This window comes from Poromitra crassiceps, assembly GCF_964638095.1.
Source record: "Poromitra crassiceps genome assembly, chromosome: 6".
Lineage (NCBI taxonomy): Eukaryota > Metazoa > Chordata > Actinopteri > Beryciformes > Melamphaidae > Poromitra > Poromitra crassiceps.
In genome coordinates, this window is record NC_139627.1 from 42943483 (window position 1) to 42958482 (window position 15000).

The window sequence follows — 15000 nt, forward strand, 5'->3', positions numbered from 1 at the left end:
TCTGTCTTGAGGACATTGAACGGTCTGTCTCGAGGACATTGAATGGTCTGTCTTGAGGACATTGAACGGTCTGTCTCGAGGACATTGGACGGTCTGTCTCGAGGACATTGAACGGTCTGTCTCGAGGACATTGAACGGTCTGTCTCGAGGACATTGAACGGTCTGTCTCGAGGACATTGAACGGTCTGTCTCGAGGACATTGAACGGTCTGTCTCGAGGACATTGAACGGTCTGTCTCGAGGACATTGAATGGTCTGTCTCCAGGACATTGAATGGTCTGTCTCCAGGACATTGAATGGTCTGTCTCGAGGACATTGAATGGTCTGTCTCCAGGACATTGAATGGTCTGTCTCCAGGACATTGAATGGTCTGTCTCGAGGACATTGAATGGTCTGTCTCCAGGACATTGAATGGTCTGTCTCAGATGGCTGTACGTCTGCTGCTGTGTGCGCGCAACGTGAACCATGGTGCCGTGCACACATGTACATTTGATGGGCACAGAATCGGATATATGAGACTGACTGACCTTTCCGCTCACCTGCCGTTTGATCGGCAGGTGAGCAACACAGATTCACTAAAATCACAATTTGTCTCTCCCTGGAACTCGAGTTCGAGGTTTACAATTAGGCACATAAGACCCTAAATTACATAGTTGGAAGCTTTCGGTGCATTTGGCTTGCCAGGGTCTTTAAGTGTGGACCAGTGATGTCATCAGAAGGCACCGAATCATTGTGTACAGTGTTGTGATGACATCACTGGTCCACACTTAACTCAAGACAACCCTCAACTATCAAACTAAATGAATGTCTGGAAAACAGTTTGTGAGTGCTATGTGTGAGATCATGTGCAAAATAAATCAGCGCCATGTTTTTCAGTGAAGTGTCCCTTGAACACGTACCACACACATGCTTACCCAAACGGTCCCAGGCTCATGCCCTCATGGCAGCCAGTGGGACACAGCGCTTCCCCGACAATGCCCTCCAGCCAGCAGCCTCCGGGAGGTCAGTCCAGTCTGCCACCAGGCCCAGAGGAGGAGAGACAGAGAGAGAGGAGGAGAGGGAGAGAGGAGCCCCGAAGAGAGTCAGAAAGGAAAACAGAGCAAATGAGATGGGTGGACAGGTTGAGTGACGGGTAGACAGGTAGATAGATTGAGAGACAGGTAGACAGGTTGAGTGACAGGTAGACAGGTTGAGTGAAAGGAAGGGAGAGAGGAGAGACAGGTAGAGAGAGGTGGGAGTGGTGGGAGAAAGGTTACAGAGAAGCAGAGGGGCAGCACAGTGGCAAGCTTCGTCTTGGAGGATTAAGCCAATGTGGAAGGGCCAGAAACTGCAGTTCCTCGAATGGCCACTTGAGGTTGGCTGCAAAAGCCAGTCAATCCCCATAGAGATGCACTCAATTATAAAACCGACCAACGTTAGAGCAGAAATAAACATGTTGAAAAAAGCGGTGTTCTATACATAGCTAATTTCACCGTTCGGGGGGGGGGGGGTTTATATAACACCGCTTTATACAGTCTATGTCTATGGCTATGGCATATTGTATAGAAGTCAATGGGAAAATGACCCTACTTCTCACTTAATGTATGACCTCAGTAAACACTTTCCTAATGAGTTTATGGTCTCAGTCGCTAGGTTCAAGTCTTCTTCACTACAGCCTGATGTTCACTTAGTAAAGCATGGTCCCATTTAGAGTCACATAAAACAGACTCAGCTTTGGGCCGTGATTGACAGGTTGTCTATCCAGTGATCGTGCAGCTGGCAGATCACAGACCAATAGAAATGGCTAAAACGATGGTGAGGCTTCAAAACGTGAGTCCACAAACCAATGGGTGACATCTTGATGGCTATGTTATGTTTTTACAGTCAGCAAAAGAGAGGTTGAAGAGAGAGAGAGTCAGATAACAGTCCATAAAGGAAGGTAGAGAGAGAGAGGAGGAAATAAGAACGGAAGAGAGAGAGGGTGCAGAGAGGTATCACCCCTCTCTCTCTCTGTGTGTCTCTCTCTCTCTCTCTCTCTCTCTCTCTCTCTGTCTGTCTCGCTCTCTCTCTCTCTCTCTGGGAGGTGTAATGGTTTCAGGGTGTTTCATTTTTAATGCCTGCAAACAGCGCTGAGGTGAACCAGGGGGCAAGAGAGAGAGAGAGAGTTCTCTCACACACACACACACACACACACACACACACACACACACACACACACACACACACACACACACACGTGTCACACACACACACACACACACACACACACTGTCAAAGTGGGATGCACATATTCATGCACAAATAGAAGTAGCCTACACACACGCACTCGCACATCTTTTTGTTTGTTTGTTTTTTACGATTACCGCAATGAAAAGTGCTCGCTTTTGTGGCAGATTTTCTCATTTTACAATAGAATTGTAGAAAATTGGTTTAAAAGAATCACAAGCCAATGAAAAATGGTACTAAAGTGGCACTAAATAAAATAATACCAAGGAGCAGATGACAGACGATGCAGACAGTAGTTGCCATCCTGAGTGTCTGGAAGGCTGTTCCACACTGTCTTAATAGATGGATGACAGCATGTAGCTGCTCACACGGGTTTAAAGGCCAAAGGGCCATTATAGAGTACGGCAGGGATGACCTATCCTACTTAAGTACAGTAACTAACAAAGTATTTGTACTTAGTTACTTCCCATCTCTCTGTCTGTCGCCCGCCTTCTTGCAGCACGTGGCTGCCATGACAATGGAGTGGATGATGTCACATTCTGACTGACATCACAATGGAGTGGATGATGTCACATTCTGACTGACATCACAATGGAGTGGATGATGTCACACTCCGACTTCAGTAGGAGTTGGGGCCGGGGGCAAATATCACAATGGAGTGGATGTTGTCAACGCAAAAACTGCATTTTGGAAATGTGCTTATCTGGTCAAGTCAAGTCAAGTCAAATTTCACAGGTATTGTGAAATTGTGCTTGTTTGCCCCCCCTACGTTTACATTTTTCCATCCACTTCAATTATTTAGATTTCTGCCATAGTGTTTTGCTGTGAAACTCCACAAATGTTTTGTGGACTAAAATCCATCAGCATGGGGGTGAGTAGATAATGACAGAATTGTCATTTTTGGGTGAACCTATCCTTTAATGTTAGGCAACTAAAACCACTTGGTTAACGTTACGGTGTGGGTTATGGTTCAAAACGGAACACGTCGGGAGGCGAACCGGGGTCTCTCGCGACGAGAAAGTTGAAAGACGAGGAAGATACTTGGCTGGAAATCCTGGGAGAACTTTGAAAGTCACAATCTTTTTGGGCGTACTTCAATCAATGTGTTGAATTCCTCACATTGTAAAGGTGCGTTCACACCGACCTATTAAAGTTTTTCGCTGGCGTCGAGTTTACATACAAAGTCAATGCAAACGAGCGATTGAGCGTATATTCGCCTGGGAGAAAAATCGCTGGGCGTCCGAGCGGCAGAGACAGAGCGATAGGGAGAAAATTCGCTCGTCGCTCGAGATGAAGTATCCCAACTCGAGCGACAATACGCTGGCATCAGTCGCTCGCTGTTCAATGCTGATTGGCTGCCGTGTGAGAGCGAGTCAAGGATCACACTGGCTCGGAACAAACCGCTGGTTTATTGTGTGGCAACAAACCGCATTGACAGGCTGACAGCTGACATGAAGTGAAGTCTGTACTACTGGTATGGAGCTTGCATTAGGAGCACGCTGATAGGCTTTAGCTTGTAAACAATGACGGTGGCTCGTAGTGGACAAACAGCATGACATTGCGTAACGTTATATCCCCCACATGTCCGTCATTTCGTGTGCCTGTTGATGAGCGATTTAAACAGAGCGACAGAGCGATTCCAAAGGGTTGAATCAAGCGACAGAGCGAAAAATAAATATCTTGGTGTGAACACAGCTTTAGCAAGGCTTTGGTGTGTTTCCTCTGCTTGCATCCCCACTGATCTCAGTACAGCCTATCAAGAGACAGGCTCCAGGCTATTCTTCTCAGAGAGTCTGGGGAGAATCAATCAGCATGGGGGAGATGGTGTGTATGTGTTAGAGATGGGGAGTGGGACTTCAGACTTGGACTTGAGTCGCACTGAAGTCACACACACAGTGACTTGAGACTTGACTTGAGACTTGTCCTCAAAGACTTGAGACTTGACTTGGACTTGAAGGTTTGGGACTTGTAAACAATCTATATTTTTCTTTATTTTATTTTTTATTTTTTTGGTGCATTAACATCAAGGAAATGTCTACTAATGCTATCTCTAATCATTGCTGCTACTGTCTTCTAATAGATAAGGAGTGAGGATAATGCAGTTCATGCTTTGAATTCCTTCATTTTAGCTGCAGTGTTACATTAGATGCAGTGTTCTAAGCAGACCGGATGGCATGCACGCCATGCAGCAGACGATACAACGCTCATCCATAGGGACTTGAGACTTGACTTGGACTTGCCCCTCAAAGACTTGAGACTTGACTTGGACTTGTGACCAAAGACTTGAGACTTGTGAACAAAGACTTGAGACTTGACTTGGACTTGCAAAAAATGACTTGTGAGCATCTGTGTATTCAGTGTGTGTGTGTGTGTGTGTGTGTGTGTGTGTGTGTGTGTGTGTGTGTGTGTGACCCCGCCCCCATCTGATACGCTGGATTCTGTTGATGCGAGCTCGATTGGCCAAAACTCCACAACAATAGCCAGTGAAACGCCGCATGGAGAATATGGGCCGCCTCGAGAGCGCAGAAACATCTCTCTTCGGATCTCTCAGAGTCCATTTTTATCTTACAAAATACACCTATTTACTGATCCAAAAACGGCTGCATTTTAGGTGTATTAATGGGAAAAATTAAAAACGGATAAAAAAAAAAGAAACTAAATGACAATTTGCGGCTCCTCTGGCTGGGCAGTGTCACATATATGTTCCGGTTATAAATAATAAGTGTGTGTTTGTGTGTGTTACAGATTGTTCCAGCGCTGCCTTGCGGTAAAGCCCTCTACTCCTATGAGGGCAAGGAGCCTGGTGACCTCCAGTTCGCCAAGGGTGACATCATCATCCTGCGACGCAAGGTGGACGACAACTGGTACCACGGCGAGCTGAACAGCTGCCACGGCTTCCTGCCCGCCAGCTACATCACGTTGCTCCGTCCCCTCAGCCAGACCCCGCCCACGGGCAAGGCACTGTACGACTTTGAGGTCAAAGACAAAGACCAGGATAAGGACTGTCTGGCCTTCAGCAAGGTAATAACAGGCACACAAAGAAATCATAGAATGTCTAATACCACGTTCAAGACAACTCAGAACTCTGGGGAAAAATTTGCTCCAACTTGTAAAAAATGAATTGAACAGTTGTCCAGTTCGGAATTACAGGTCGGAAATTCGCATATCATTTCAGAGCTCCGGTTTGTCCGAGTTGACGTCCTCAAAGTGTTTGTTGACCTAATTTGAGGTGTGATTATGCAATATGTTTACCGTAAATTTGTCCTGCACCTGCTCATCAAGTGGATGTGCGTGCTTTACTTTTTAGCTCTATGGTTGGGACTGGACTGAATCTAGAATTGTTTCTGTTTAATCTCAAACCATCTACCGTAAATTCCGGACTATAAGCCGCGGCTTTTTTCCCGTTTTTTGGCCTTTTTTGGCCCCTGCGGCTTATATAACGGTGCGGCTTATCTATGGATTTTTTCCAAAAAAAAAAAAAAATCTCTCTTTTTTAGCACTCTTTCTAACTATAAATCCACTTCTGTTTTAATTTCCTCTCTTGCCCTCTTTTAACAACATAACATAACATAACATAACACAACACAGGTAAGCAGAAAGAAAAAGACGAAGCAATCACGCCATGAATGAGGAAATGACTCACCTGCTGGAGGCTGGAGATACACGGCTTGGGCTAAACTTTTACTCCGTGAAACACTATCGATTAAGTCCGACATCGCTCAGAGGTTTTGAGCAGCTTGAAAACAAGTTTGAAAACGTGCAGAAGTCCATCCACTCACTCACTAAAGAAACTAAGGCAACCGTGAACAGAGTTTATAATGCGGAAAAGCGCATCAGCGCACTGGAGGACAAAAACAACACAGTGAGTCCGAAAATGGATAAAATGCAAAATCGAAACCCTGCACACGCAGGTTGATGACTTAATCAGCAGGAGTAAAAGAAATAACATTCGCCTGATCAATGTAAAAGAGGGAGCTGAGATTGGTGACATGGACGCTTTCGTGGCAAAATCCTGTGTTACATCCTGGACCTGAAGGAAGGCGAGAAACCACCAGAGGTGGACAGGGCACACCGGGCGCCTCGGCCACGTCCAGACCCCGGCCTGCCACCGAGGGCCATCTTCATCTGCCTACTCCGCTGGCCCGACCGTCAACTCATCCTCCAGGCTGCGGGGAAGAAGCCCCTCACCTGGGAGGGTACGCGCTTTTTCGTCCGGCAGGACCTCTCCGCGTTGGTGCAACAGAAACGCGCAACATACAACAGCATCATCGAGTCAATGGATATCGCTTTGGCGTACTGTACCCAGCGAGACTCGTCATAACCATTGATGGACAGCGGCGGAACAAGAGCTCAAAGTGAAACTGCCGAATATCTTTTGAGTTGGACTGGTCAATAGTACTGTGAGTAACTAAAATAAAAAAATAAAAAACGGAATTCTCTCTTCTTTAGCACTCTTTCTAACTATAAATCCACTTCTGTTTTAATTTCCTCTCTTGCCCTCTTTTCACCACACCGCGGACACTGTGTGCACTGTAAAAAAAACAAAAAATACCATTAAAACACCCGCGGCTTATAGTCCGGTGCGGCTTATATAAGAAAAAAATAGTCAACTTTGAAGGTGCGGCTTATAGACCGGTGCGCCTTATAGTCCGGAATTTACGGTATATTGTTTATATTTTGCTCTGATTCTAGCAATATGTTGAATTCAACAGCTATTTTACCAATGACATTAGTTAACTGTGTATGTTTTTGTATGTTGAAAAAGCGTGAACGCAACTATGTCAGAGGTCTGATATTCCGAGTTGAAACTTCTGAGTTCCGAGTTGTCTTGAATGTGGTATTAAAATAGGGGGGCAGCTACTGTGACCAAACCCACTGGTTTGTGAACTCCCGTTTTGAAGCTTCAAGTTTTCACCGTCGCCATCTTGGTTATTTTGTTGGTGTTTTCTTTTTCTTCTTCTTTTTTCTTTTTTTGCAAAGGGCAGTTTAGAGTCCAGCGATTTATGGTCGTTGCGACCGACCATGATCACATTCCATCGTTGGTGATAACGACAAGTGTTTATACTTCCAGCGACGGGCGATATGCCATCGTTGTGATGAAAGTTGCGTCCATCGTCAAGACTTCATCTGGATTCAACTTTGACCCCATCGTTGGCTCCATTGTCATGACAACCACCGTATTTTTTTTCTCCTACCGCAATTTCTGAAGCCACTAGTTAGCTAGCTAGTTGAATTAACATTTAAATTAAAACTTAATAAACACAATGACACGTTCCCGTGCCTTTGGGCTAACGACCGGGCAGATTATGAAGATGCTGTTAAAAAGGCAAATGCATGGAAAGCGGACATTCTCAACACAGACGGTAAGTAACAGCTAACACATCGTTAGCATGGATAATCACACAGCATGTTAACAAGCAGATAGACAGTTTTGTAAATTTGTTGCAATCGAAACGGTATAAGTGACTGACTTGACTGGCATCTTCTCTGTCTGTCCATCTGGCATTAATCCATGTGAAAATATCACAACACATCCTGCCTCTGCGATGCGTTCTCCTGTCACCTGGATGTTTATACTTTTTACGAGCGACAGCGTCCAAAATCAGCGTCGAGCGAGCCTTTTTCATATAATACAGCAGTGGAATCAGGAACGGGAAAGGAGGGGGAAAATGCTAGTTACTGCAATCTCGCCTGTTGTGCTTTCCCTTACTAAAAACAACTAGTATTCCTGTACATTTTAGATGAGTAGACCTACTAAATAGCCTATATGCCAACAAATCTATAACTCCCCATAGAAATATTATTGTATACCTACTGTATAGGCTACTAGCCTACAGAACACAAAAATACCATGATATGTGTACTATAGTGCCACCATCATCGCAGTATAACTATACTGTAGGAATATTATAGGACTATACATTTGTCGTTACGGCCGTTGCAGCAATAAAAAGGGCAAATTGCTTGACATGAAATAAAAGCAGAAATCAGGTAATCCAAAAGGAGGGCCAAGAGGAATTCTCCATGCCTACACAGTTTATGAGTACCAGGCTATCAGCTATATCAGCGGTTCCCAACACCAACACCAGTTTGCCTACAGGGAGAACAGATCGACTGAAGACGCTATCGCCATCGTTCTTCATGCCGTTCTGGAACACCTGGAGCACAAGAACACGTGTGTAAGATTGCTCTTCATCGATTACAGCTCGGCTTTCAAACACAATCCTGCCCAGCAAACTCATCTCCAAACGCCAGGCCCTGGGGCTCAGTCAGCACCTCACTTTGAAACTGGGTTTTGGACTTTCTATCCAACTGCTCACAGTCTGTCAAAGTTGGCAAGCGTGTATCAGCCCTCCTGTTCCTAAACACCGGTGCTCCACAGGGCTGCGTGCTCAGCGCCATATTCTACAACGCTTACACACATGACTGCTCCCCCTTCCAACTTCATCATCAAATTTGCAGACGACACAACAGTGCTGTCCTCATTTTTAACGACGATGAGTCTGCCTACCGAAATGAGGTTCAGATGCTGGCAGAGTGGTGCAGCAGCCTCAACCTGCAGCTCAACATCAAGAAGACCAAGGACGTGATTATAGACTTTCGCAAGTCAGGCCAACACAACCACTCCCCCCCCTCTTCATCAATGGAGAACGTCTCCTACTTCAAGTTCCTTGGTCTTACAATCACCAAGGAGTTGTCTTGGTGTACCAACACAGCCTCTATGATCGGCAAAGCACAGCAACTTTTACTTAAGGAAACTTAAGCGCGAAAAACTCCCACCACAGAGGCTTTTAGTGAACATCCAGAGCGTGCTGAATATTGTTTGCCAGTGTGGTTCTCCAGCTGCACAAAAGTGGAACAGCAACGCTCTGCAGAGTCATAAAAACGTCTGGTAAAATCATCGGGGCCTCGCTTCCAGACATCTTCACGCTCTACTCCTGCGCCTCGCCCATAGCATCATCAAAGACTCCTCCCACCCAGCTCATCATCTGTTCAACCTCCTGCCCTCAGGTAGGAGATACAGGTCCATCCGTTCAAAAAAACCCTAGGATGCTTAACAGCTTCTTTCCACAAGCTGTCAGACTGCTCAACAATACGCCTCTAGCCCAACCACTTGAACTTGAACTTTCCAACTCAGGGCCCAGGTGAAAATCTCAAAACTTTTCACGGCCCACAGAATGTACAGACAATGTGTTCTCAGAGCACTTTTTAGTTTCCACAGTCACTAACACAACATCTGAAGCATGTTGCACTGTCAGTGTTCCAGTTTTCAAGGAGCTGTTCATCTCTCTCCCGTCTCTCTCTCTACCTCTCTCTCCCTCCCTCTCCCTTTGTGTGTGTGCGCGAGCGTGCATGTGTGAGTGAGTGAGTGAGTGAGTGAGTGAGTGAGTGTGTGTGTGTGTGTGTGTGCGTGCGTGCGTGCGTGAGTGCTGAGTGTGTGTGTGTGTGTGAGTGAGTGTGCGTGCGTGTGTGCATGTGTGTGCGTGAGTGAGTGTGTGTGTGTGTGTGAGTGAGTGTGTGCATGTGCGTGCATGAGTGTGTGTGTGTGCGTGAGTGTGTGTGTGTGTGTGAGTGAGTGAGTGTGTGTGAGTGAGTGTGTGTGTGTGTGTGTGAGTGAGTGAATGAGTGAGTGAGTGTGCGTGCGTGCGTGCATGCGTGAGTGTGTGTGTGCACGTGTGTGTGTGCGTGCGTGAGTGAGTGAGTGAGTGTGTGTGTCCACAAGTCATTTAATCTAGTGTTCAGCCTTAAAAAAACAAAGAAAGAATCCTCAAAACGAGTTGACAGATCTGCCGTGGGATGAGTTTCTGATGCAAATCAACTTGATTGCATTATATTACTTGGATGCATCTTTAACTTGTTTTAAGAAAAGTGACACCCAGGTGTTGAAGCAGGCGGTGCAGCATCACATCACACATGACAGCTGTGAATCGACTGGATAAATTGAGATCTAATCACATGGAGCGAAGCATCCTCATGTCTAAATTAGGCCCGTCACGTTTTCCAAAAATGGAATAGCGCTTGGCTGTGCCGCTGCAATGTACGTTCACAACAGGACTGCTGACTGAGCTCTGCATGACACCAGCGGGCTTGGATACTACAGCACAGAGGCAGGCAGGCGACTGAAGCACGTAGGCGATCATCACTAACTACTAATATTGAAAGGTGCAAAACAAATAACTTTGACTTTACAGACCCACAGTGTGCGTGTTGAATTTAACTAGCTGAATGACAGAATGACTGATGTATGACGTTAGATTTGTGTGGGCTCAGTTTTGACCCTAACATTACATTAAGGAGAGATAGAAACACAGCAGCAGCCTATGTAATGGAGTGACTTGTAGCGTTACTGACATTCAGGTTGAAAACTCCTCTCTACTGCCTCTCATAGGGTGCGCTTATTCGCTCTCTCTCCATTCACACACTGACACTGACTCAACCTCGCTCTCTCAGTCTCCACCTTCCTTGTCGACTCCAGTCGGGGGCGGGGCCTAGGCTAAATCTCGTCGCACACATCTCGCACACAAGCACACACATAGTCACTTATACAGTAGAAGCGGCTACACCGCTTAAAAATAAAATTGGAAGATTTAGCATGAGAATAAATTATTTGTTAAAGCTATGGTGTGTCAATTTTGTAGTGCAGAACGTTTGTCTCCCCCTTCTGGCAGTGAGGGTACATATGCATTCATGTGGTGACGGAAGGTTTCCCACTGTTTCCTCTGTTCTTCGTTGTCATGCAAAAACTGGAAACCGTTTCAAAGTGTTGTTTAAAGCCCATGACATACCAAGCTGATTGGTCGAGCCCATGACATACCAAGCTGATTGGTCGGGGTCGGACACGTCTGGGCGTCTGTCGCTCTAGTATTTGCGGTGTGTCTGCTTTGACGGCGGATCAGCGGCGGCTTTTCTGGACGATTCAACAGACGGCGGTCCGGGGTATTCTGATTGTGGGCTGAGCCCCCACAAAGGTCTAATCCTAAAACCGCCCCTGATTCTAAGCATAAGTTGCACAAGAGCTTCCCCTCTTGTCTCACCACTATGTGACAGGTGTCAGATGGCACTCTGTCTCATGCCTTCTGGTTCTGCCCTTCACTGACGGGATTCTGGGCACAACTTTTGACGGGTACTCTAAGGCAGGCATGTCCAAAGTCCGGCCCGGGGGCTTAATCGGCCCTCGGCTTGTCTCTCAAAATATACTATATGTGGCCCTCCGCACAGTATTGGTTAATCAAGCAAGTTCAAGTTCAAATTTTGTCTGTTCACCTAATGATGACAGCACTATCATACAGTTTGTAGACAAGCACCAAGTAGGAACAACACAGGCAGAACTAATGTTTTCAGATGGTCAACAAAATCCTTAGAGTACAATTGTATTATGTAGGGCTGGGCGATAAAACGATGTCGAAAATTTTCAAGAAAAAAACGGCCACGATAACGATGATAAATTTATGAGCTGTAATTTCGATAAAAATATTTTCAGTGTTGCGTTCAAATCCCCTCAGAAACATGACCGCAGCTTAGCACAGCAATGCTTATTGTGAATAACGTGTCGTTTTTGGGGGGTATTTGAAGGCAACACTGAGTGGAACCAATGGCATCAATCGAAAATAAACCATGTGATGCACGCGTTTGCGGAAGAATCCCTTCTGCTCAGAGCCTCGCAGTCGGCTGGCTGAGTTGCTGTTACTAACCAGTTAGAGCCTGGCCTGGCAAGAGTAACATAAACAGATGGAATTGATTTGTACACGGGAGATAAAGCTACAGCAGACAGTAGTTCTGGTTATGGGTAGCGGTAGCTGGCTGTCATGAATGCTATCAAATTAGCATCTACATCGCGTTAGCTAACGCTAACGTTAGCTTACGCGCTAACGTTAATATCTTCATACTTGACAATCTTGCTAACGTTATGCTATCTGTTAGACCATCTATAGCAGCTATCCGAATAACATTACACATCTATGGTTTAAACAGTCTTTGCTTCCTTTATCAAACCAACAGCAGCTAACTATAGCTGCATAATCAACACCTAGCCTTGGACCAAGACGTTCATTCAGGGTTCGAGTTATGGGGGGACCTATGGGGTCTTGGACCCCATAGCTAGAGTCTGGGACCCCATAGCCAATAACACCTGTGGGACCCCCACAATAAAGCTTTTTTTTTTTTTTTTTTTTTCTCTCTCAAATAATTTATTTTTCAATGTAAGAATTAAATTATTTATGTTAACTAGATAAATAGGCTAAATAAGAAACATGTTTTCAGTTTTCCAAAACTACCGTGTGAATTGTTTGTGTGAAATAGGCTGCATTTCACCTCCAAGCCACCATGCGTCGCCCATGAGCGCGTGTTCTACTAACGCTACTACAACCCAGCTGGTGGAGAAGAAGCCAAGGTGTGTGCAACATCACGTAGCTAACAATTCATCTTTACTTTTAGCTAGTAGGGTTACCATGCCGCCTATAAAGGCTGAAGCCGCCAACGGGGTTTAGAAGCCTCGATAACTTCGGTTTTGGAAAGAGACAAAAAACTGCTACTGAAGTTGCTACTAGCTCTGCTGCCAGGTCTGATAATGATGATGATGATGATGCGACAGCCAACGTGGATAACGTTACCACGGCCGCCGAACCTGAACCCGATGCTCCGACCAGCAGCACCATACACCTGGACCGCTCATCAGATTCTGAAGAGGAACGTGAATCGCGCGATGACGAGGCAGGAGAACCGGATGAGGACACGGGGGATGCAGGTGCTGCTATTGCACAACCACCACCATGCTGGGGACCCTAGCATGGCTAGCAGCCTTACCGCACTGTTGTTCGTGGACCTGAATGGGCCTCCTATCAACAAATTCGACCCTCTCCCATTCATACGATCCTGGATAAAGAAAGGACATCGGACTTCAACATCATGGGTTCCAGGACCACGACCAAAGCCTCCTGAAAACAGAGCACTTTGGTCTATCTTCTCTGCATAATGGTAAGAGAATTGCTTTTACTTTTTACTAGGCTATTTATATATATTTACTCCCCCCCTCCCTGCCTCTGTTTAAGCATAATGTATCTATAGAAAAATGGCAAAAAACAACATTGGCTGTGACTATCGAATAACAAACAGCGCTGTCCAGACTCCAAGTGCAGTCTGGACTACAAAAAAACGACATACCGTATATAAATAAACTATATAAATAAACGTAAAATGTGCTGTCCTACGACAGGCAGACAGACAGAACCGAAGAGAGATCGAGTGAAGAGGAAGACTCAGCTGCAGGGAGCGGGCGTGATGTGGGGAATGCTCTTCTGGATTCTGGACTGACACAAGACACTTTAGAGGTGGCAACACTGCAGATGGTGTTGCTGTAGGAGGAACAACTGAGGAAGACAAGAGAGCACTGAACTGAGACTGAACTTAAACCGAATACATTAAATAGAGCTGAGGAAGACTGAAGAATGCATTTATTACTGTTGTTTACTTGATGTCATGTTGCTGCTTATTTGGTGACATGCTGCTGGTGTTTTGATCAATGTGTAGCTTTTTGAGACCTGGAGAGGAGAGGAGATGACTAGAGAGCAGGAGAGAGAAGAGACCTGGAGAGGAGAGGAGATGACTAGAGAGCAGGAGAGAGAAGAGACCTGGAGAGGAGATGACTTGAGAGCAGGAGAGAGAAGAGACCTGGAGAGGAGAGTAGTCTAGAGAGCAGAAGAGAGAAGAGACCTGGAGAGGAGAGGTAATGACTAGAGAGCAGGAGAGAGAAGAGACCTGGAGAGGAGATGACTAGAGATCAGGAGAGAGAAGAGACCTGGAGAGGAGAGTAGTCTAGAGAGCAGGAGAGAGAAGAGACCTGGAGAGGAGAGGTAATGACTAGAGAGCAGGAGAGAGAAGAGACCTGGAGAGGAGAGGTAATGACTAGAGAGCAGGAGAGAGAAGAGACCTGGAGAGGAGAGGTAATGACTAGAGAGCAGGAGAGAGAAGGGACCTGGAGAGGAGATGACTTGAGAGCAGGAGAGAGAAGAGACCTGGAGAGGAGAGTAGTCTAGAGAGCAGGAGAGAGAAGAGACCTGGAGAGGAGAGGTAATGACTAGAGAGCAGGAGAGAGAAGAGACCTGGAGAGGAGATGACTAGAGATCAGGAGAGAGAAGAGACCTGGAGAGGAGAGTAGTCTAGAGAGCAGGAGAGAGAAGAGACCTGGAGAGGAGAGGTAATGACTAGAGAGCAGGAGAGAGAAGAGACCTGGAGAGGAGAGGTAATGACTAGAGAGCAGGAGAGAGAAGAGACCTGGAGAGGAGAGGTAATGACTAGAGAGCAGGAGAGAGAAGAGACCTGGAGAGGAGATGACTTGAGAGCAGGAGAGAGAAGAGACCTGGAGAGGAGAGTAGTCTAGAGAGCAGGAGAGAGAAGAGACCTGGAGAGGAGAGGTAATGACTAGAGAGCAGGAGAGAGAAGAGACCTGGAGAGGAGATGACTAGAGATCAGGAGAGAGAAGAGACCTGGAGAGGAGAGTAGTCTAGAGAGCAGGAGAGAGAAGAGACCTGGAGAGGAGAGGTAATGACTAGAGAGCAGGAGAGAGAAGAGACCTGGAGAGGAGAGGTAATGACTAGAGAGCAGGAGAGAGAAGAGACCTGGAGAGGAGAGGTAATGACTAGAGAGCAGGAGAGAGAAGAGACCTGGAGAGGAGAGGTAATGAGTAGAGAGCAGGAGAGAGAAGAGACCTGGAGAGGAGAGGTAATGACGAGAGAGCAGAAGAGAGGAGAGATGACTGGAGAGCAGAAGAGAGACACGAGACCTGGAGAGGAGAGGAGAC

The 15000-nt window shown here is 46.2% G+C and overlaps 1 protein-coding gene across 1 annotated transcript in view; it reads left to right on the forward strand.

Annotated features, from left to right (window-relative positions):
- LOC310777903 (E3 ubiquitin-protein ligase SH3RF3-like) overlaps positions 1–15000 on the forward strand; it is a gene marked incomplete at both ends in the record, with an annotated part of 141268 nt that overhangs the window by 73729 nt on the left and 52539 nt on the right. The window contains one exon of the mRNA XM_083638249.1: positions 4950–5225. Coding sequence (XP_083494375.1) covers positions 4950–5225 — 276 coding nt within the window. The remainder of the gene's footprint in view (positions 1–4949; positions 5226–15000) is intronic.